Source organism: Leucoraja erinacea, chromosome 4 (assembly GCF_028641065.1).
Source record: "Leucoraja erinacea ecotype New England chromosome 4, Leri_hhj_1, whole genome shotgun sequence".
NCBI lineage: Eukaryota > Metazoa > Chordata > Chondrichthyes > Rajiformes > Rajidae > Leucoraja > Leucoraja erinaceus.
The window spans coordinates 107471543-107493196 of NC_073380.1; the positions used below are offsets into that span (position 1 = coordinate 107471543).

General features: G+C 41.6%; 1 protein-coding gene across 1 annotated transcript in view; it reads left to right on the forward strand.

Moving 5' to 3' along the window:
- The first annotated feature begins 18812 nt into the window (after nucleotides 1-18812).
- The window catches only part of rims2a (regulating synaptic membrane exocytosis 2a), a 684525-nt gene continuing 681683 nt past the window's right edge, over nucleotides 18813-21654 (forward strand). Inside the window, exon 1 of the mRNA XM_055634901.1 lies at nucleotides 18813-19082. Within this exon, the coding sequence (XP_055490876.1) occupies nucleotides 18973-19082 (110 nt within the window). The 5' untranslated portion in view covers nucleotides 18813-18972. The remainder of the gene's footprint in view (nucleotides 19083-21654) is intronic.

Sequence of the window (21654 nt, forward strand, 5' to 3'; positions counted from 1 at the left end):
TACAAGTGAAGAGTTGGTAAAATGTATTATTTGAGGAACTTATTGGTCCAGCATTCTGTGGCCCAGCAGCTCTGGTCTGGTGTGTTATGAATCTGATGTTACTTGTTTGCTGATCAGCCTCCATGGCAGCTGTTTAAGTAATGCCATGCCACCAGGTTTGTTTATTTTTGAAGCCACATGCTTTGGTTATATGGTCTATTTTCTTTGTTTATATTTGGCCTATACTTTAGCCTACAATGTATGTTCCAAAAGATCAGAGGTATGGGAGAGTGGTTGTGTCCTCCCATTTAATTCATCGTGGACCTTCAGAAGAAGGGTCTCGACCTGAAACGCTACCCATTCCTTTTCTATAGAAATGCTACCTGTCCTGCTGAGTTACTCCAGTTTTTTTGTGTCTTTCTTCAGACTATCTTAATCGGACTTTAATGGATTTTATCTTGCACTAAACTTTATTCCCTAGTATGTAGGATGTGAAACTTTGATAACATAGAACCAGTGTGAGCAGGTCGGCTTAGACTCGTTGGTCTGATGTTTCCATACTCGAAAACACTAATGCAATTATCAAGAAAGCACATCAGTGCCTCTACTTCCTGAGAAGACTACGGAGAGTCGGTTTGTCAAGGAGGACTCTCTCTATCTTCTACAGGTGCACAGTGGAGAGCATGCTGACTGGTTGCATCGTGACTTGGATTGGCAACTTGAGCGCCCTGGAGAGCAAAGACTACAAAAAATAGTAAACACTGTCCATCATTGGCTCTGACCTTCCTTCCATCGAAGGGATTTATCGCAGTCGCTGCCTCAAAAAGGCTGGCAGTATCATCAAAGACCCACACCATCCTGGCCACACACTCATCTCCCTGCTACCTTCAGGTAGAAGGTACAGGAGCCTGAAGACTGCAACAACCAGGTTCAGGAATAGCTACTTCCCCACAGCCATCAGGCTATTAAACCTGGCTCGGACAAAACTCTGATTATTAATAACCCATTACCTGTTATTTGCACTTTATCAGTTGAATGATCAGCCATGATCATATTGAATGGCGATGCAGGCTCGAAGGGCCGAATGGCCTACTCCTGCACCTATTTTCTATGTTTCTATGTTTCTATTTATTCATGTGTGTATATATTTATATTATGGTATATGGACACACTGATCTGTTCTGTAGTCATGCCTACTATGTTCTGTGTGCTGAAGCAAAGCAAGAATTTCATTGTCCTATCAGGGACACATATCGAAACTAATTGGTAAAAGTTTTTTTTCTGTCATCAACCCGGTTAAGAAGAAAGGGTTGATAACAATACAAATATGTCTCGAATGGTTTTTAATTTATTTTATACAAGCATCGCTGTTCTCAATCCAAACTGCAACAGACTTTTGCTTTTTAGGTCGTTGTTTGCTTATCCAAAAGCAGAAGGTTTGGTCAAAGATAATTTATGGGTCAGGTCCCAAGGACTAGAGAATTTCAAACTGTATCATTGGAATAAATTGAATTGGCTAAAGATGGCTTGTACGGTTGTGGAGATCAAAGGAACACTAAGATTATCACTCTTGCCTGAAGGTAGCTGAAATTACTTCAGCCTTGTCACATGCTGGGCTTCACGTCATCGAGTTTAGGTATGTTCTTCCAGCCTCTTCCTCCCTTAAGCTGTATAATTGGCAATAACCATGCACAACAAAATATTGCAATACATCCGAGCTTTATTCTGGGTGGCTTAGCTCAGTTACGTGCTGTTTTCATGTTTAGCATGCTTATTGTCCGGTGCTGCAATTTCACTGTAGTAACATCACATTTTTACATATGCTTATTACCGCTCAAGGCATCTTCTTCTGTACTTGAGATTACACCTTTTATACAGGAAAGTTAATCGCAATAGCAGTGACTCTTCCACATGTGAATCGGAACAAGGTCACTCAAACCTGCCAAGTACTGAGTCTTGCCCTCTTGCTTGTGCATGGAGAAACAAATACCCTTTTCAAGGATATCCTATCCAAAGTCAAACTTTTGTAGGAATACTAGCGATCTGTTAAGATCACAATGAGGTGCATTAGTGTGGTAGTCTTAAACCCCTATCCCACTTACATGTCCTTGGCACGCTAATTACGTGATCTCGAAGGTTGTGCGCGATTACATGCGCCCGCACAGCTGTCTGGAGCGCGTGACGTCATTTGTAGATGGACACAAAGCGGGAGTAATTCAGCGGGACTGGCAGCATCTCTGGAGAGAAGCAATGGGTGACGTTTCGGGTCAAGACTCTTCTTCAGTCTGAAAGTAGGGTCTTGACCAGAAACGTCACCCATTGCTTCTCTCCAGAGATGCTGCTGGTCCCGCTGAGTTACTCCTGCATTTTGTGTCTATCTTCAATTTTCTTGGCCCCGCTCTGGGAGTAGAAGTGGGGGCGGATCCGGACTGCAACGGCCGTGAGCCCCAGGCCAAGCTCGGCGATCGTTTGCCCGCTTCTGCTGCTGTTGAAGGTGAGACGTTGCGTCACACCAGGGTCTTGGGCCTGTCCCACTTTGACCGTCAATTCCATGACAGGACGTTGGCGCGCGAAGATTTCGTTCGCTACAAAATGTTGGTGCTCCGCGCGATACCGTTCACAACTACATACCCCCCCGTGCTTCTCAGTGGGACCGGCCCCGTGCGGCCATACGATGCCCGTGCGCCTCAACGCGACGACGAGGTCGCGTACTTTGCGTGCCAAGGACACGTAAGTGGGACAGGGCCTTTAGTGTTTAGGTAGATGAATGCCTAATGGACCTGTTCCACTTACGCAACTTTTCGGCGACCATCGGCACCTGCCATAGGTCATTGCAGGTCACCGAAAATGTTCAACATGTTGAAAATCCAGCGGTGACCAGAACAAGGTACCCCGTCACATGTCGCTGTTGTGTCACCTGTATGGTCGTGAGTCGTCTCCTCAGTTGCCCAAAGAGTCGTAGCGTCTTTCTGATCGCCGCTGAATTTTCAATATGTTGAACATTTTCGGCGATCTGCAACAACCTATGACAGGTGCCAGCAGTCGCCGAAAAAGTTGCATAAGTGGGACGGCCCATTACTCTTGACGATACAATTTTTTTAAGTTGCACCACTCTAGTTCACCAGATGAAAAGGTGTTGTCTATGTGCTATGTTGCTATTTCCTCCAGGATACTAAAAGGCATATTCATATTTCTCTAAATACTTCTCTAAATACTTTACTCTTTTCCTGACTCTTCTATGACTTCCCAGCAGGGCATAGAAACTGTATTCTTGTTCCCATTCCTTCACTCCAGAGATGCTGCCTGTCCCACTGATGCTGCCTGTCCCAGCTGCCGAAATATAATTGAAATTAAACGCTGCTTGAGTGTATTCTAGAGAGTGCTTTAAATTAGTAAAGCACACTCAAACTTCCTCGCGGTTCAACAGCTCTGCCCCACATTTAACTGAAACATGTCAGCATTTTTGCCAGTGAGAAAGCTAATAACATTATCCTGGAGGTTTAACAGTATCTCTAGTTGCTGAAGAATAGTATATTTTTTCTTTGTAAACTCTTTGCAATTATGGTATGGCTGAGATCAAGAGGGTTTGATGCCAATAGTTCAGCTTATTTTTTAATTTATTTTTTTATTTTTATTTTTTTAATGATTTTTTTTTAATGATACTGCCTGTAAGGGAAATTCATTTTGTTGTCTCAAATTGAGACAATGACCAGAAATTTGAATACAATACAATACAATACAATTATTTCACCCCTTTCTATCTTTACAAATTGAATGGATTAAAGGCCGATAAATCCCCAGGGCCAGATAGGCTGCATCCCAGAGTACTTAAGGAAGTAGCTCCAGAAATAGTGGATGCATTAGTAATAATCTTTCAAAACTCTTTAGATTCTGGAGTAGTTCCTGAAGATTGGCGGGTAGCAAACGTAACCCCACTTTTTAAGAAGGGAGGGAGAGAGAAAATGGGGATTACAGACCAGGTAGTCTAAATCGAAAAACGTGAAACTGTAGTCAGTATTAAAGATGGGATAGCAGCACATTTGGAAAGTGGTGAAATCATTGGACAAAGTCAGCATGGATTTACGAAAGGTAAATCTTGTCTGACGAATCTTATAGAATCTATCGAGGATAACCTAGTAGCTGAAATCAGAGAATCTTAACGGATGTGCAGTATCTGATTCCAAAAAGGCTTTCGAAAGGGGACCAACTCCTTAAGATTGGTATACATTTATCTATTAAAGCACAAGGCATTTCTTTGTATTGTGTGGATAGAGAACTGGCTTTTAAACAGGAAGGAAAGAGTAGGAGAAAACGGGTTTTTTTCAATGTAAAGCACTTTGGTTTTCAATGCGAAGTTGATTTAAACGTGCTATATTAATAACATTTACTTACTTACTTACTTACTATCCTTAATCATCTGCTATATTATTGTCTTGCTTGGCTTGTTCCACTGTGGAGTTTGACCGTATGGAGAATTACCAATACTATTCAGGTGTATGACGTGAAAATACTGAATGGAATCTTTGAGATTGTCAGATGGCCTATGAAGTGAACAGCCCTCATTCACTCAGTTTGGTATACATCTTAAATATTTTTTTATTAGGTGATGTTGCATTCGAGATTAAAGGATCAACTTAATTAAATGAGAAAAAAATCACTGGGACACCCACGCATCCAAATAATCAATCAATTCAAATGCGAAGATCATAATGCATTTCTTCAGCAATGTTTAATTTACAGTATTCATTGAATTATACAGAATTATAAATATTTAGTAATAGTTATTTATTGCATTGCATTCTCTCTCTGGCTAGAAAATGTAGAAACATAGAAACATAGAAATTCGGAGCAGGAGTCGGCCATTCGGCCCTTCGAACCTGCACCTCCATTCAATATGATCATGGCTGATCATCCAACTCAGTATCCTGTACCTGCCTTCTCTCTATACTCCCCGATCGCCTTAGCCACAAGGGCCTCATCTAACCCTCTTAAATATAGCCAATGAACTGGCCTCAACTACCTTCTGTGGCAGAGAGTTCCAGAGATTCACCACTCTCTGTGTAAAAAAACTTTTTCTCATCTCGGTCCTAAAAGATTTCCCCCTTATCCTTAAACTGTGACCCCTTGTTCTGGACTTCCCCAACATCAGGAACAATCTTCCTGCATCTAGCCTGTCCAACCCCTTAAGAATGTTGTAAGTTTCTATAAGATACCCCCTCAATCTTCTAAATTCTAGCGAGTACAAGCCGAGTAGTTAGATCAAATAGTTCCTTCGGATGATGAAAGAATGAATAATTAAGCAGATGTTTACTAAGTTTATGACTTTTTAATTCAGGTTGAATATATTTAAATGAAAACGGTGTAATCAGGTAAAAATGAGCAGACTTGGTTGACTTTTAAAGCACGGACATGGGCAAGTGAGCGACTCAGTTGTGTCAAATCACATTTGTCTGAGTATTTTCACCGGTAGTTGAAGAGGGAAAGTCATTGTCATTTTAGCGTAGGAATGAGAAATAAGCGGTATAAGTCTACTTTTCCACCACTGTGAGGGGGATTGGAATAAACAGATCTCCAATTCCCCATTGCTCAGGTGGTGGCATCAGCAAGTGCCTGTTTATACATGTCTTCCACTGTTCAATCATCAATCCCTCAAGCTGCACAACAACTTGCAGGAGTGAAGTCGTGATTGATCACATACCAAAGTGCTGGAGTAACTCAGCAAGTCAGGCAGCATATCTGGGGAACATGAATAAGTGAAGAAGGATCTTGATCGATCCAGAAACGTCACCTATCCATGGTCGCCAGAGTTGCTGCCTGACCTGCTGAGTTACTCCAGCATTTTGTGTCCTTTTACATCTGATGTACCTATGGAAACCTGTCTAACCAGCACTGAGACAAACTGACATTAGTCACATGTTTTTTTACGGGGCTGTTAGAGTTCTGGTCAAACTTCATTGAACAAAATGAATTAAGAATTTTGAAACTTACAAAATTCTTAAGGGGTTGGACAGGCTAGATGCAGGAAGATTGTTCCCGATGTTAGGGAAGTCCAGGACAAGGGGTCACAGCTTAAGGATAAGGGGAAATCCTTTAAAACCGAGATGAGAAGAACTTTTTTCACACATGAGAGTGGTGAATCTCCCGGAATTCTCCGCCGCAGAGGGTATTGAGGCCAGTTCAGGTGGTGTTGGTTATTAGGTGAGTTAGATGTGGAGATTGTGGGATCAAGGGGATCAGAGGGTATGGAGAGAAGGCACTACGGGATACTGAGTTGGATGATCAGCCATGATCATATTGAATGGCGGTGCAGGCTCGAAGGGCCGAATGGCCTACTCCTGCACCAATTTAATTTACAGTTTCTATGTAAAACATTAGTTTTATAAATATTTTATTTAGTTTCCCCCAATTTTGCATTACCTTCTGAGTATTTCTAAAATAATTAAAAAAAAATAGAGATATAGAAATTCCTCAAGGGATTTTATTCCCTTCAACTGAAATCAAAATTCAATTAGTTCATGGCACATAATAAAACCAGGTAGCCTGATCCAAATAAAGGCTCTCCATACTCTCCGATGCTATGAAAAAGGGCCTCATCTAGCCCTCTAACATTCTCCCTGTGACTGGAAAATGACAAATCATCCTGTCAAGAATCTTTTGAGTTAAAGTGAGGTCGGCAAAAAAATTACCTACTCACCAGTTCACCATTCCCTTGCCACGAGGCTTGATGATCAGGAACAATCTTCCCCAGCTCCTGGGAATCCCTTAGAACTTAAAATTCACATTCCAAGCAGGATATCTTTTTTTAACAGCTGAATGAAGTACCCGTAAGTTTCTGATAAAGCAAGACGGCTTACATTGCTGTTTCTCTAAGAGTTCTTTAACTTTGTACAACTGTGCAAAATATATGAGCTGAAACAATGAAGTGTGAATTAAGCAGACTGTTAGGATGACTTTTTTTCTGGATTGAAAGGATTCCTGTTACAAATTACTTTCTAAGCATTTGTACTGTGATAAAGATGCTTTTCATTGATTTGAACATGCCAATAAAGCAGGTTCAATGGGCAATTTTGCAATTTATTATCTTCATCTTGTTTCATTTTTAAATCTCTCAGTATTTCATCATTTTTAAATAATTTTCAAAAGTAATTAACAGGTGTTTAGCGTAGGAATGTTTAGGTGCGGTTGAGTTAAATGTATCTGATCTGTGATTTCTTTACTTACACAAATAACTAATTGCAGATGGAGGTAAATAGCAGGAAGGAGTGCAGGGCACAGACAAAATGTTACAAGGTTAAATTAAGAAAAAATAGCTGGATGAAATAGTGGCAGTCGTATGGTAAATAGATATAGTCTAATTGCTATTACAGAAATACGAGTGACCAAAGCTGACACTAAATATTCCAGGGTATTTGGCAGGCATGCACATAAAGTGAAGGAAAAGGACAAGGGAAAGATCGCCAGAGTTACAAAGGGGTACTCACCATGTATCCTTTTACATTTGTACCTATGGAAACCTTTCTGGCACGAGACAAACCATTGCTTTAAATTGTAATGGTTAGGTAGGGGCTAAAAACGCAGCATTGAGTTGAAACTTCATTGGGAATTGATTCTAAGACTTTGAAAATACTGGTTCATGTAGGGTTGGACAAACAAGGACAATAGATGAGCTTATAAGATTGCTCCCAGTTACTCATTGGGAACTTATTTACATTGACAAGGGGTCAAATTAATATTAAAAAATGGGGAAATTGAAGTGCATTATAAAAAAACGAGATGACAAAAATAGCCTGTTCTAAACAGAGGTTCCTCAATCATCTGGACATGGGGTCAAGCTTTTGGTTTGAGGGTAGTCGAGGCAATGAGATTAGGTTACATTGATAATTTTGTCGGAAGCGATCCTTGGAAAATGGGTGTTGTTATTTTGACAGAACTGTACATTCAATTTGAAAGTATGTACTGTAACGGGATCAGAGTTGAATGATCAGCCATGATCATATTGAATGGCGGTGCAGGCTCGAAGGGCCGAATGGCCTACTCCAGCACCTAATTTCTATGTTTCTATGTTTCTATGTAAAACATTAGTTTGGTTTCTTCTTCCCCAAATTTTGCATTACCTTCTGAGTATTTCTAAAATAATTTTTTAAAAATGGAGATATTGTCCTCAAGGGATTTTATCCCACCATCTGAAATCAAAATAAGTTAGTTTATGGCACATAATAAAACCAGGTAGCCTGATCCAAATATAGGCGTCAATCTCTGACATGCTATGAAAATACACAGACATGTAGCCAAATAACATTCTCCCTGTGACATGGAAAATGACAAATCATCCTGTCAAGAATCTTTTGAGTTAAAGTGAGGTGGCAAAAAAATTACCTACTCACCAGTTCACCATTCCTTGCCACGAGGCTTGATGAATTAAAATCTTCCCCAGCTCCTGGGAACCCCGTAGAACTTAAAATTCACATTCCAAGCAGGATATCTTTTTTTAACAGCTGAATGAAGTACATGTAAGTTTCTGATAAAGCAGTAGACGGCTTACATTGCTGTTTCTCTGGGAGTTCTTTAACTTTGTACAACTGTGCAAAATATATGAGCTGAAACAATGAAGTGTGAAATTACAGACTGTTAGGATTTGTTTTCTGGATCAAAGGATTCCTGTTACATTTTACTTTCGAAGCATTTGTACTGTGATAAAGATCCTTTGTATTGATTTGAACATACCAATAATAAGGTTCAATGGATATTTTGCAATTTATTATCTTCATCTTGTTTCATTTTTAAATCTTCATTTTTCTTCATTTTTAAATAATTTTCAAACTAATTAACAGGGTTAGTCATGTTTAGGTGATATTTTTGAATTAGATGTATCTGATCTTATTTCTTTACTTACACAAATAACTATGCTGCAGAAGTGGAGGTAAATAGCAGGAAGGAGTGCAGGGCACAGAAAAATGTTACAAGGTTAAATTAAGAAAAATAGCTGGATGAAATAATGGCACGCGTAATGGTAAATAGATATAGTCTAATTGCTATTACAGAAATACGAGTGACCAAAGCTGACACTAAATATTCCAGGGTATTTGGCAGGCATGAAGGAAAAGGACAAGGGAAAGATTGTTACAAAGGGGTATCACCTGTATAGCATTCAAAATGATTTTGGCACGGCAAACCATTGCTTTAAATTGTAATGGTTAGGTAGAGCTAAAAACGCAGCATTGAGTTGAACACATTGATGGGAATTGATTCTAAGACTTCAAATACTGGTTATCATGTAGGCAACAACAAACAAGGAAAATAGATGAGCTTATAACAGGTCAAACAGTTACTCATTGGGAACTTATTTACATTGAATGGAAAGGTCAAATTAATATTAAAAAATGCTGAAATTGAAGTGCATTATAATAAAACTAAACTGACACAAAATAGCCTGTTCTAAATTTGGTTCCTCAACATATAAACATGGGGTCAAGCTTTTGGTTTGTGTTATGCAGACAATGAGAAAGGTTACATTGATAATTTTGTCGGAAGCGATCCTTGGAAAATGGGTGTTGTTATTTTGACAGAACTGTACATTCAATTTGAAAGTAATGTACTGTAATTCAATTTGATACCACGGTTTTCAACCTCATCAAAGTAAACTATGAAGATATGAGGTACAGGTTGGCTGTGGTAGATTGAGAAACTAAATTAAATGGTATGACAGTGCGTAGACAGGTACTTAAAGGAATGCTTATTTGTTGCAAGTCACGTATATTATTATCAAGGCACAAAAACACATGAGAATAGTGACTTAAACAAGGATTACAGGAGAAATGATAGACCATATCAAATGGAATTCTGATCAAAAAATTGCACTAAATGCTGGAGTAACTCTGTGGGTCAGGTAGCATCTCTGGACCCAAGCAATCGTTCCAGGTGCGACAGAGGTTTACCTGCATCTCTTCCAACCTCATCTATTGCGTCCGCTGCTCTAGATGTCAGCAGATCTATATCGGTGAGACCAAGCGGAGGTTGGGCGATCGTTTTGCCGAACACCTCCGCTCGGTCCGCAATAACCAAGCTGACCTCCCGGTGGCTCAGCACTTCAACTCCCCCTCCCACTCCGCCTCCGACCTCTCTGTCCTGGGTCTCCTCCATGGCCACAGCGAGCAGCACCGGAAATTGGAGGAACAGCACCTCATATTCCGTTTGGGGAGTCTGCACCCCGGGGGCATGAACATCGAATTCTCCCAATTTTGTTAGTCCTTGCTGTCTCCTCCCCTTCCTTAGCCCCCCTGCTGTCTCCTCCCATCCCCCAGCCTTCTGGCTACTCCTCCTTTTCCCTTTCTTGTCCCCCACCCACCCCCGCCCCTGATCAGTCTGAAGAAGGGTTTCGGCCCGAAACGTTGCCTATTTCCTTCGCTCCATAGATGCTGCTGCACCCGCTGAGTTTCTCCAGCTTTTTTGTGTAACCAGCATCTCTGGATATGTGTGTTATGTGTGTTAGGATTGTGTTTATAATTTGTTTGGTTGTTTTGTTGTTAGTCTTTTGCACAAAAGTCCGCGAGCATTGCCACTTTCATTTCACTGCACATCTCGTATGTGTATGTGACAAATAAACTTGACTTGACTTGACTTGGAGAACATGGACAATTCAGGTTTCGGGTTGAGGCCCTTCTTCGGAAGTGAGTCTGAAGAAGGGTCCCGACCCCTATCCATGTTCTCCACAGATGCTGCCTGGCCTGCTAAATTGCTCCAGCACTCTGTGTCTTTTTTGTAAACTAGCATCTGCCAATCCTTGGGTCTGATACGGACTGCACAGTGGCACAGCTGCTGCTTGCAGCACCAGAGACTCAGGCTTGATCCTGTCAATGGGTGCTGTCTGTGCAGAATTTGTATGTTCTCCCTATGACTGCATTGGTTTACTCCAGATGCTCTGGAGCTCCACATTCCTAAGATGTCCGGGTTTGTAAGTTAATTGGCTTCTGTAAAGTGCCCATAGTGTGTAGGATGTGAAACTGGAATAACATAGAACTAATGTATGGATGTTCAAAGGCCAGCGTGACCTGTTTCCTGTATCTCTTAGCTAAACTGATCAAGTAACCAGAAAAAGCAGAAACCTTAAATTGGAGTACAATAAACCCTCATTATAATGGACCCAAGGGAGTAGGGGGGGGGGGGGGGGGTGGGGTTGGTTGTGATGTCCATTATTACTGGTTGACCATTATAACTGACTAAGGTATTATCATTGGCAGTCGTTGAAACAAAGAACTGCAGATGATGGGTAATATGTAAAAGGACACAACATGCTGGAGTAACTCAGCGAGTCAGGCAGCATTGCTGGAGAACATGGATAGGTGATGTCAGGAGCCTTCTTCAAACTGACTCAGTCTGCTGAATTACTCCAGCACTTTATCCCAGTCTGATACGTTAACTCTCGTTATCATTCCTCAGATCGTTTCTGACATGTTGCGTATTTCTAGCATTTTTCATTTTTTTTCCAAATTTCCAGCATCTGCAGTATTTTTGATTTTTAGGTAAAATGTGAAGCATTTGTACAGGGTCTTGGTGAGACCACACCTGGAGTATTGCGTACAGTTTTGGTCTCCAAATCTGAGGAAGGACATTATTGCCATAGAGGGAGTGCAGAGAAGGTTCACCAGACTGATTCCTGGGATGTCAGGACTGTCTTATGAAGAAAGATGGGATAGACTTGGTTTATACTCTCTAGAATTTAGGAGACTGAGAGGGGATCTTATAGAAACTTACAAAATTCTTAAGGGGTTGGACAGGCTAGATGCAGGAAGATTGTTCCCGATGTTAGGGAAGTCCAGGACAAGGGGTCACAGCTTAAGGATAAGGGGGAAATCCTTTAAAACCGAGATGAGAAGAACTTTTTTCACACAGTGAGTGGCGAATCTCTGGAACTCTCTGCCGCAGAGGGTAGTTGAGGCCAGTTCATTGGCTATATTTAAGAGGGAGTTAGATGTGGCCCTTGTGGCTAAGGGGATCAGAGGGTATGGAGAGAAGGCAGGTACGGGATACTGAGTTGGATGATCAGCCATGATCATATTGAATGGCGGTGCAGGCTCGAAGGGCCGAATGGCCTACTCCTGCACCTAATTTCTATGTTTCTATGTTTCTATGTTTCTATGTAAACTGTGAGCAATTCACAGTGATGTGTGCAAAACAGTGCAAACGTACGAGGGAAATACTCCACTATGCATCAGTGTAACTTGTAGGGATCTTTAATACTAAGGGACCGTGTTAGTAATTATATTACAGTCATATGATTATGTGAATCAACATTTGTGATGATTTAAAATGAAGCATGAATCTACTGTAACAGGCAACTGGAGATTCCTGGTGATAAATACATATAACGACGAATTTGTTTTTACATTTTCTGCACACTTTTATACCATTCTTGGTAACTGCTGGCAATAAATTTCCCCACGTCTGTCGCTAGTTTGTTGATATCATTCTGTCAATGCTGCCAAAAATAGCAAAGAGAAATGACACATGCCAGAAAAAATGAATAGGGCGATGTCAGCGTTTTCCACACATCTGCTAACTTCCCTCGTCAATCTCAGTCCTTCCATGGTATCCCACTTCCTCACAGCTTGGTATCCGTATATATTTTCTAACATCAATAAACTTAAGTGCCTCCGATTTCTGCTTGTGTTGAATGCTGCTGCACTATTAGATCTATCGAATTATGGCTGAAATCTAAACATGAGACTCTTTCAGGCAGCCGTAAATGACTGTAGCTCTTGAAGAAATGCTTCTGTATACTGGCAAGCATTTATGTCTCAACTAACAAAATTGGAGCAATGTTAGTCATTTGTTTTTCCATGTTTATAAGATCTTCGTGGCCATACATTAGCCGCCACATTTACCGACATCATACGTCAAACGCAGGAAAATAAAGTGAAAATGAACAGATAACTGCAGATGCTGGAGATCTGAAACAAAATGAGAAGACGCTGTAAACATTCAGCAAGCCAGGCAGCATCTGTGTAAGGGGAAAGAGTTTCTCGTTCTGCAAAATCTAATTCAGCCAATAACCACCTAGTTAGTCAATAGTTCATTATCAGCAAGGTGATGGAAGGTTGTTGACAGTAATATCAGGCAGCACTTACTCTCCAAAAACATGGTCTCTATAGACACAAAATGCTGGAGTAACTCAGTGGGACAGGAACAATCTCTAAGGGAGTCATATAGAAACATAGAAATTAGGTGCAGGAGTAGGCCATTCGGCCCTTCGAGCCTGCACCGCCATTTAATATGATCATGGCTGATCATCCAACTCAGTATCCCGTACCTGCCTTTTCTCCATACCCCCTGATCCCCTTAGCCACAAGGTCCACATCTAACTCACTCTTAAATATAGCCAATGAACTGGCCTCAACTACCCTCTGTGGCAGAGAGTTCCAGAGATTCACCACTCTCTGTGTGTGAAAAAAGTTCTCCTCATCTCGGTTTTAAAGGATTTCCCCCTTATCCTTAAGCTGTGACCCCTTGTCCTGGACTTCCCCAACATCGGAAACAATCTTCCTGCATCTAGCCTGTCCAACCCCTTAAGAATTTTGTAAGTTTCAATAAGATCCCCTCTCAATCTCCTAAACTCTAGAGAGTATAAACCAAGTCTATCCAGTCTTTCTTCATAAGACAGTCCTGACATCCCAGGAATCAGTCTGGTGAACCTTCTCTGCACTCCCTCTATGGCAATAATGTCCTTCCTCAGATTTGGAGACCAAAACTGTACGCAATACTCCAGGTGTGGTCTCACCAAGACCCTGTACAACTGCAGTAGAACCTCCCTGCTCCTATACTCAAATCCTCTTGCTATGAAAGCCAACATGCCATTCGCTTTCTTTACTGCCTGCTGCACCTGCATGCCTACCTTCAATGACTGGTGTACCATGACACCCAGGTCTCGCTGCATCTCCTCCTTTCCCAATCGGCCACCGTTTAGATAATATCCCTCATTAATGAAGATGGTTGTGGTTGTTGGGGATCTGATAGATTCAAGATTCAAGAGAGTTTATTGTCATGTGTCCCAGATAGGACAATGAAATTCTTGCTTTGCTTCAGCACAACAGAATATAGAAGGCATGAATACAGAACAGATCAGTGTGTCCATATACCATTATATAAATATATACACACATGAATAAATAAAACAGATAAAGTGCAAATAAACTGATAATGGGCTATTAATGTTCAGAGTTTTGTTTGAGTTGATTTCAATAGCCTGATGGCTGTGGGGAAGTAGCTATTCCTGAACCTGGTTGTTGCAGTCTTCAGGCTCCTGTACCTTCTACCTGAAGGTAGCAGGGAGATGAGTGTGTGGCCAGGATGATGTGGGTCCTTGATGATGCTGCCAGCCTTTTTGAGGCAGCGACTGCGATAGATCCCCTCGATGATAGGGAGGTCAGAGCCGATGATGAACTGGGCAGTGTTTACTACTTTTTGTAGTATTTTTCGCTCCTGGGTGCTCAAGCTGCCGAACCAAGCCACATAGCCCAGTTCCTCTGGCCAATAATCTTAGCTCATCCACCTTCCGCTGCCCCATGAGTGACCACCTCAAGCAAGGAAGTATGGATGTTTACTGATGCTTTCACAATGGTCAATTCTATATCAACTGCTTGGGAAATGAAACCGTTTGTATCTGCATGTAGAAAGACCAAGACAACATTCATATTTCAGCTGATAATTAGCTAATAACATTTTCACCACATAAATACCAGGCAATAGAGTCAAGTCACATATCCTTGACATTCTGTGGTGGTACAATTGCATGGCCTTTATCATCAATATTCTGGGATCACCACAGGCTAGAAACTCAACTGAACTAACCATATTCACTCAGCACAATTTAGGAGCATGATGGAGTGCTCACGTTGTCTAGATGAATGTAGTTCTCTAACACTCAAGAATATCAGTTATCTGGGACAACTCTCTTGATAGGCACATCATCCACCACCAATTTCATTCCCTACCTTGCCAATGCTCTGTGGATGCACTGCATACTATCTATGAAATACATTGGAGTTACTTGCCTCAGTATCTTGCAAACCTATAGTGTCTACCACTAAAATGAACAAGGCCTTTGGATGCTTGGGAACATCACCACCTGCAGGGTTGCACATTATTCTAACTTGGAAACACCTGACATCCTGCACTAGAATCTAAATCCCAGAACTTCTTCCCCAACAGTTATGTGGGAGCACATTCACCAGAAGAACTATATTTATTGAAGAAGGTGCATGAACACTTCCTTGAAAATTACTAAATGAAAAACACAGTTAAAAAAGCTTGTTATTGGGAGTGAAGCTGATGTGCAGTTTGGAGATCAGAGACATAAAGAACCAGATAGACGGCATCTGACCAACCTTTACTTATCTAATTGTAATCTGTACATTATACAAGAATATGGAATTGCTCCAGTAGTGAAAGAGTTAATAGTAACACGAGCAGTAAAGTAATAGCATTGGTTAATAATTAAAGGCCCTGGTGAATGTTGCAAAGGGTGTGCAGTAAACTAGTTCTGAACTGGATCCGATGATGTCACTGAGTATTTTGTTTCGGTGTCAGATATTAGCAGTTGTAAAAAGCTGTAGATCCTGGGCTTTGATTAAGGTCCAGTTTGTTTTGCTCAGAACTGAAGATATTTGTTTTCTTTACATAGTCCATTGGTGAATCGCTGGCTGTACATAATAAAACTGAAAGGGAATGAGATGTGGATTATATTGAGTAAGTTATCAGAAATATTTTCTGATGTAATCAGATTCTTCAAAATTAAAAACTTAATCCCTGATGGGTATGTAGTTCTTTTAAAAATAAATTATAAAATAGCCCTTCTCCAGCGATCCCCAACCCCAACGAGGGATCCCAGGCTCCGGATGCCATGCCTGCGGCTAGAAGCTTCAGGCTGTAACAGTCTGATCGCGGGCTAGCGATCGGAGCACTCCCTTCTGGCGACCTCGGCAAGGGCTCGCCCGCACCAAGATGAAAAGTCCACGCTGCGGCCACTGCTGAAACTCCGGGAAAGGCCGCACCAATCCTTAGTGTTAGGCCTTAAGTGCGGAGACATGGAAAAAGTCGCCTCTCCGTGAAGGAGGTGACCGAAAGCGGTTCCCCCCCTTACCCCCCCCCTCACCATCCCCCACACAAGACACACCAAGAGACATTAAACACACATTTGGACACACTAAAAAAAAAAAAAAAAGTAGTAATGATACAATACAATACAATACAATACAATACGGTTTATTTGTCACATTGCACATAAGTGCAAGTGAAATGAATATGTCAGCAGCGATATAATTATAAAGAACACACACAAAAACACAATAAAAATTTAACATAAACATCCACCACAGCATTCATCACTGTGGTGGAAGGCACACAATTTGGCCAGTCCTCCTCCATTTTCCCCCGTGGTCGGGACCTCAACCCTTCGCAGCCGTGATGAACACGCTGCTGGCAGGGCAGCCGTCTCCCAGCGCCCCCACCTAGAAATGTTCCTGATTCTCACTCATTGGCGTTTTACATCACCTCGAAGGACTTTATTTTAGCTCAAGGAGAAACTAAATGTCACCTATTGTTTAGTTATTTGATTATAGGACACTAGGGCTAGTTGTAGCTTGGGGTAGCAATTGACCAATAGAAAAATATAACCGTAAAGACTGAGGCACTTGTGTCTCTATTTTGAGCTCTGGGTATAATTTGGGAAAATAAATGTTTCTGAGCCAGGAAGCCTTTAAATCTTGGTCAAATACTGCTGCAAGAATCAAAGGGATAAGCGATAGAAATTAACTCTCCTCCATGGGACCCTGAACTCCAGTTGTTTTCCTGCTCACCAGGAACTTCAAATGATCCTGGCCTTAACTCCGGTTCTGACTTCAGATTCTAATCTAGATTTAAATTGTCTGGGCAGAGGTCCTAGTTTCTGCAAACACTTGGCTGTGAGTTAGCCTCTTGCATCGCACATTGATTCCATGATGTTTGTTTGGTAATTCAAGTGAAATGTTACGCTTCACAAATTCTCTTTACAATAGATTACAAGGCTATGTCTCAACTGTACAAAAGACACTGGATACTTCTGTGAAACTATTATAGAAATTAAAACATCAAAAATATATATTTTTTATATATTGTAAATCTTTCCTGTTACTCAGATATCGTTTTTTTTACTTATCTTCCTGAAGGAATATTGTAGCTCAAGGATAAACTAAATAACATTTATTGCATGTTTAAGAAAGAACTGCAGATGCTGGAAAAATCGAAGGTAGACAAAAATGCTAGAAAAACTCAACGGGTGAGGCAGCATCTTTGGAGATAAGGAATAGGCGACATAGAAACATAGAAAAGAGGTGCAGGAGGAGGCCATTCGGCCCTTCGAGCCAGCACCACCATTCATTGTGATCATGGCTGATCGTCCCCTAGACAATAACCCGTGCCTGCCTTCTCCCCATATCCCTTAACTCCACTAGCCCCTAGAGCTCTATCTAACTCTCTCTTAAACCCATCCAGTGACTTGGCCTCCACTGCCCTCTGTGGCAGGGAATTCCATCAATTCACAACTCTCTGGGTGAAAACGTTTTTTCTCACCTCAGTCTTAAATGGCCTCCCCTTTATTCTAAGACTGTGGCCCCTGGTTCTGGACTCGCCCAACATTGGGAACATTTTTCCTGCATTTAGCTTGTCCAATCCTTTTATAATTTTATATGTTTCTATAAGATGCCCCCTCATCCTTCTAAACTCCAGTGAATACAAGCCTAACTCTAATGAATACAAGCCTAAACTCCAGTGAATACAATTCTGAACCCTGAAGTCTGAAGAAGGGTCTCGACCCGAAACGTCGCCTATTCCTTCTCTCGATAGTTGCTGCCTGACCCGCTGAGTTTCTCCAGCATGTTTGTCTTCCTGCCATTTATTGCATGGTTGTTTGACTACAGTATATTGGGGCTAGTTGTGGCAAAGGGTAATGGTTGTTATTTTCTCTGTGATGAATCAGTTGCCTTTTTTAGGATCATCATGTAAAATCATTATTGAAATGGTCATTTATTTAATTTTACTTATGTAACATATTGGATACCAATTCCCACTATGTAAAGAACTAAATATTCACTGTACTTCAGCCTATCAATAGAATTATATTAAAATCGCTCTATGAATCACTTCCCTCTGGAAGGCGAGTCCAGACTGTCAAAGCTGCCACAGCCAGACATAGAAACAGTTTTTATCCACGAGTAGTTGCTCTACTCAACAGCCAAAAATCTGTAGCCTCCCTTTGATCTGGTATTTTGTTGGTTCACATGCTTGATCAATGGTGTTTTATCATTAATGTTTTATTATTATTAATGTTTAGTGTTTTCTGAGTCATTCATAACTGTCACTGTATGTCATGTTGTTACTTGTGGGTGGAGCACCAAGGCAAATTCCTTGTATGTGAATACTTGGCCAATAAACTTACTTACTTACTTACTTAAATATATCACTAAAAAAAGCAAAAATTTGGGCAGTTAGGCTATTCCAACCATTAACAACAACACCCAAAGTAAAATTATATCAAAGGACCAATTTGTTTTATCCTTTAAGACTGACAACGTCTTTACTCTTTTCTCTCAATATTTTACTGTTCTCAGTCTCTGTTTATTTAGTTGTCATGAATGTATGTAATTAAATGTAAATGAAATGTGGAATATTACCTGCTGTTTTAGGGTCAGTGTCATGATATCTGGGATACATGATCTGATCAACTCAGCTGATGTGAATAACATGTGAAAGTGCTGATGGGTTGATTTTTATGTTAGCTATGATTAGTCGTGCTCAGTTACAGCTGGCTGTTGATGTTTGCCATGTTGGATAATTTCATCTGCATGTAACCTATACAAGTAGGATCAGAGCTGTGTTATCAGGCGCTTCTAGATCCAAAATAATGCAACATGTTGTGCACCAATTCTGGAGTTTGAGTGAAATAGTTGGAGAATTAATTTAGAAATGGAAGAACAGATTAAGGAGATTAAGGAGACGACTCAGCTCGACACTTGTAGACCAAACAATCGACAAGTATATGCAACACTGCAGTTTTCCTTATGCACTTGCAACTGGTAAGTGATTTTAATTTCAGATTGCTAAAAAAATGTTCTTGCAAATGGAGAAATTTATTTGTATGCACGGAGATTTGTTGCTCCACTGACTCGCTGATGTGGCACTGTTATAACGATGGTGGATTTACAGTGGCATACTGCATTTTGTCACTTTGCTGTGTTGTGTTTGCCAAATGAGTGAAAAAGCAATCTATTTTTATATGTTTAGATGCAGATATTATTGGATGTGAAGAGGCCAAAAGTTGGTACTTTGTTGGAACAGTTTTGTTTGAGACTGGAATGCTAAGATTTGAACGGTTTACTGTGGAGATCGTCTGACGAAAAGTTAAATAGCCACACAATATTATTTAGGCAGCCTGATGCCATCAGAAATTATATTGACGTCATCATTGTTCCTGGGGACAAGAATGTTATTATGTAATTTTACCATTATAAACGTTCCAAGCACCACATGGAAAATGTGTTTTGCAACATTCAATTTCAATTGACTAAATATCAATAGTTGTTGGAAATTAATGCAGGTATTCCTTGTTGTATTCCTGTTCTTACGGCATCTTTCTTAAGGTTAAAATTACTCATCAATAATTTCTTACGGGACAATTATTGGATGACCTCGTTCATCAGGCGGGCAATGAAAATGTGAGTTCTGACACTTGTGCAGATCATTATATTTCTACTATGTCTTGTGTAATGTGTAATAAATTCAAACTACAGTACTTTGGAACAGACTCAATGCCTTGATTTATAAATCACTATTAAGAAGTTAAGGCATAGCAAAGTGTTTCATGTGGATTATCAAACCAAATTGGTTATAATTTGGAGACAAATAATAAGAAATTAGCACAAATATTTAAACAAAGAAGTAGGTTCAAAGAAAGACTTAAAAGAAGAGAGATAGAAGAATAGAGACATTGAGGAAGGGAGTGCTTGATCTTGAGAATGTTTTCAGGAACAAGCTATTTTAGACTTGGTCATATTTACTGAAGTAGGATTAATGAGAGATGATGTGGATAAGGATCCCCTAGAGATCCTTATCGGCAGAGGAGCGGCAGGTGAAACAGCGAGTGCGGGGATTGGCTGCAGAAGTTAAAGCCTTGGTGAGTTTTTCCAGAGCAGGTCATTTAAAAACCGGTAACCAAATTTGTAACATAGCTAATTAGTTAATTGAACAGCAAATAAAAGTAGGGCTTTCTCCAGGGGGTGAAGTGCATTGGGAGATAAAGTGTGTCTTTGGCTCAAGAGTCTTCAGTGAGGAGGCTGAGGCAAGGAGGCTGCACTTGATTTGAAATGGCAGGCAAGTTGGTACAGTGTGTTTCCTTCAGGATGTTGGAAGTCAGGGACACCGCTGGTGCTTCGGACAAATACACCTGCAGAAATTGTGTTCAGGTGCAGCTCCTGAATGAACATGTTGGGGAACTGGAGCACCAGTTGGATGACCTCAGGGCCATCTGGGAAAATGAGTTTCAACCACAGGATCTCCAGTGAGGTTGTCACACCAAGGAAGAGCGAAGGTGGGTGACTATGAGAAAGAGGAGTAAACATGGAGTGCGGGAGGCCCCAGTGGCTGTACCTAATGAAAACAGGTACATCCTCTTGGGAATGGATGACACAACAAGATTGAATGGTGAACAGGGCTATGATACCAACCCTGGTGCTGAGGTTCAACGGGGAAGAGTGACGTCAGGCAGAGCCATAGTGGTGGGAGACTACATCATCAGTGGTGTGGACAGGAGATTCTGCAGCAACAGGTGAGACTCCAGGATGATGTGTTGCCTCCCTGGTGCCAGGGTCCAGGACGTCTAGGAGCGGCTGCACGGCATCCTCAAGTGTGAGCGGCAGCAGCTGGAGGTTGTTGTGCATGTTGGCACAATTGATGTAGGTAGGAGGAGGAAGGAGGTTCTGCAAAAACAATTTATGGAATTCGTCAGAAGACAGCAGGGTAGTGATCTCAGGATTGCTTCCAGTACCTCGTACCAGACGGTGGGGGCGCTGCAATGGCGGCAGCCCTGTGAGCAGCGCGTTAGTTATTTTCAACTTTATTTATTTTTTTAGTATGTTTTAAAGTATGTTTTTAATGTTTCTTTGTGTGTTTTTTGTGGGCGGGTGGTTTGGGGGGGGGGGGGGGGGGGGGAGGAGGGGGAAACCATTTTGGTTGCCTCCTCCATGGAGAGGCGACTTTTTCCAGGTCGCCTCCCCCATGGCCTAACAGCGAGGATCGGCGCGGCCTTTCCCAGAGACGCGCCCGGGGCTCGGGGCACCAGCGGCGGGTGCAGCAAGGACTGTCAACGCGGAGTGGGTGAGCCCTCGCTGGAGGGGAGGGGAGCGCTCCGTTTCGCTGGCGTGCAGCAGCTGGCAGCCTGAAGCCGCGGTCTGCACAGCTCCAGCTGGCGCGGCGTCTACAGCCCGGGATCCCTCGGGGGGGGACCCGGGGTAAGAAGAAGCCATCACTGCCGGCCCGCAGCCAACTTCTACCGCGGGCGCGGTATGGACTTACCATCACCCCTGGAGGGGAGCTTCGACCACCGGCCCTGCGGTCTGCCGTGCTTCTGGCTGCGGCGAGGCGGGAACTTTA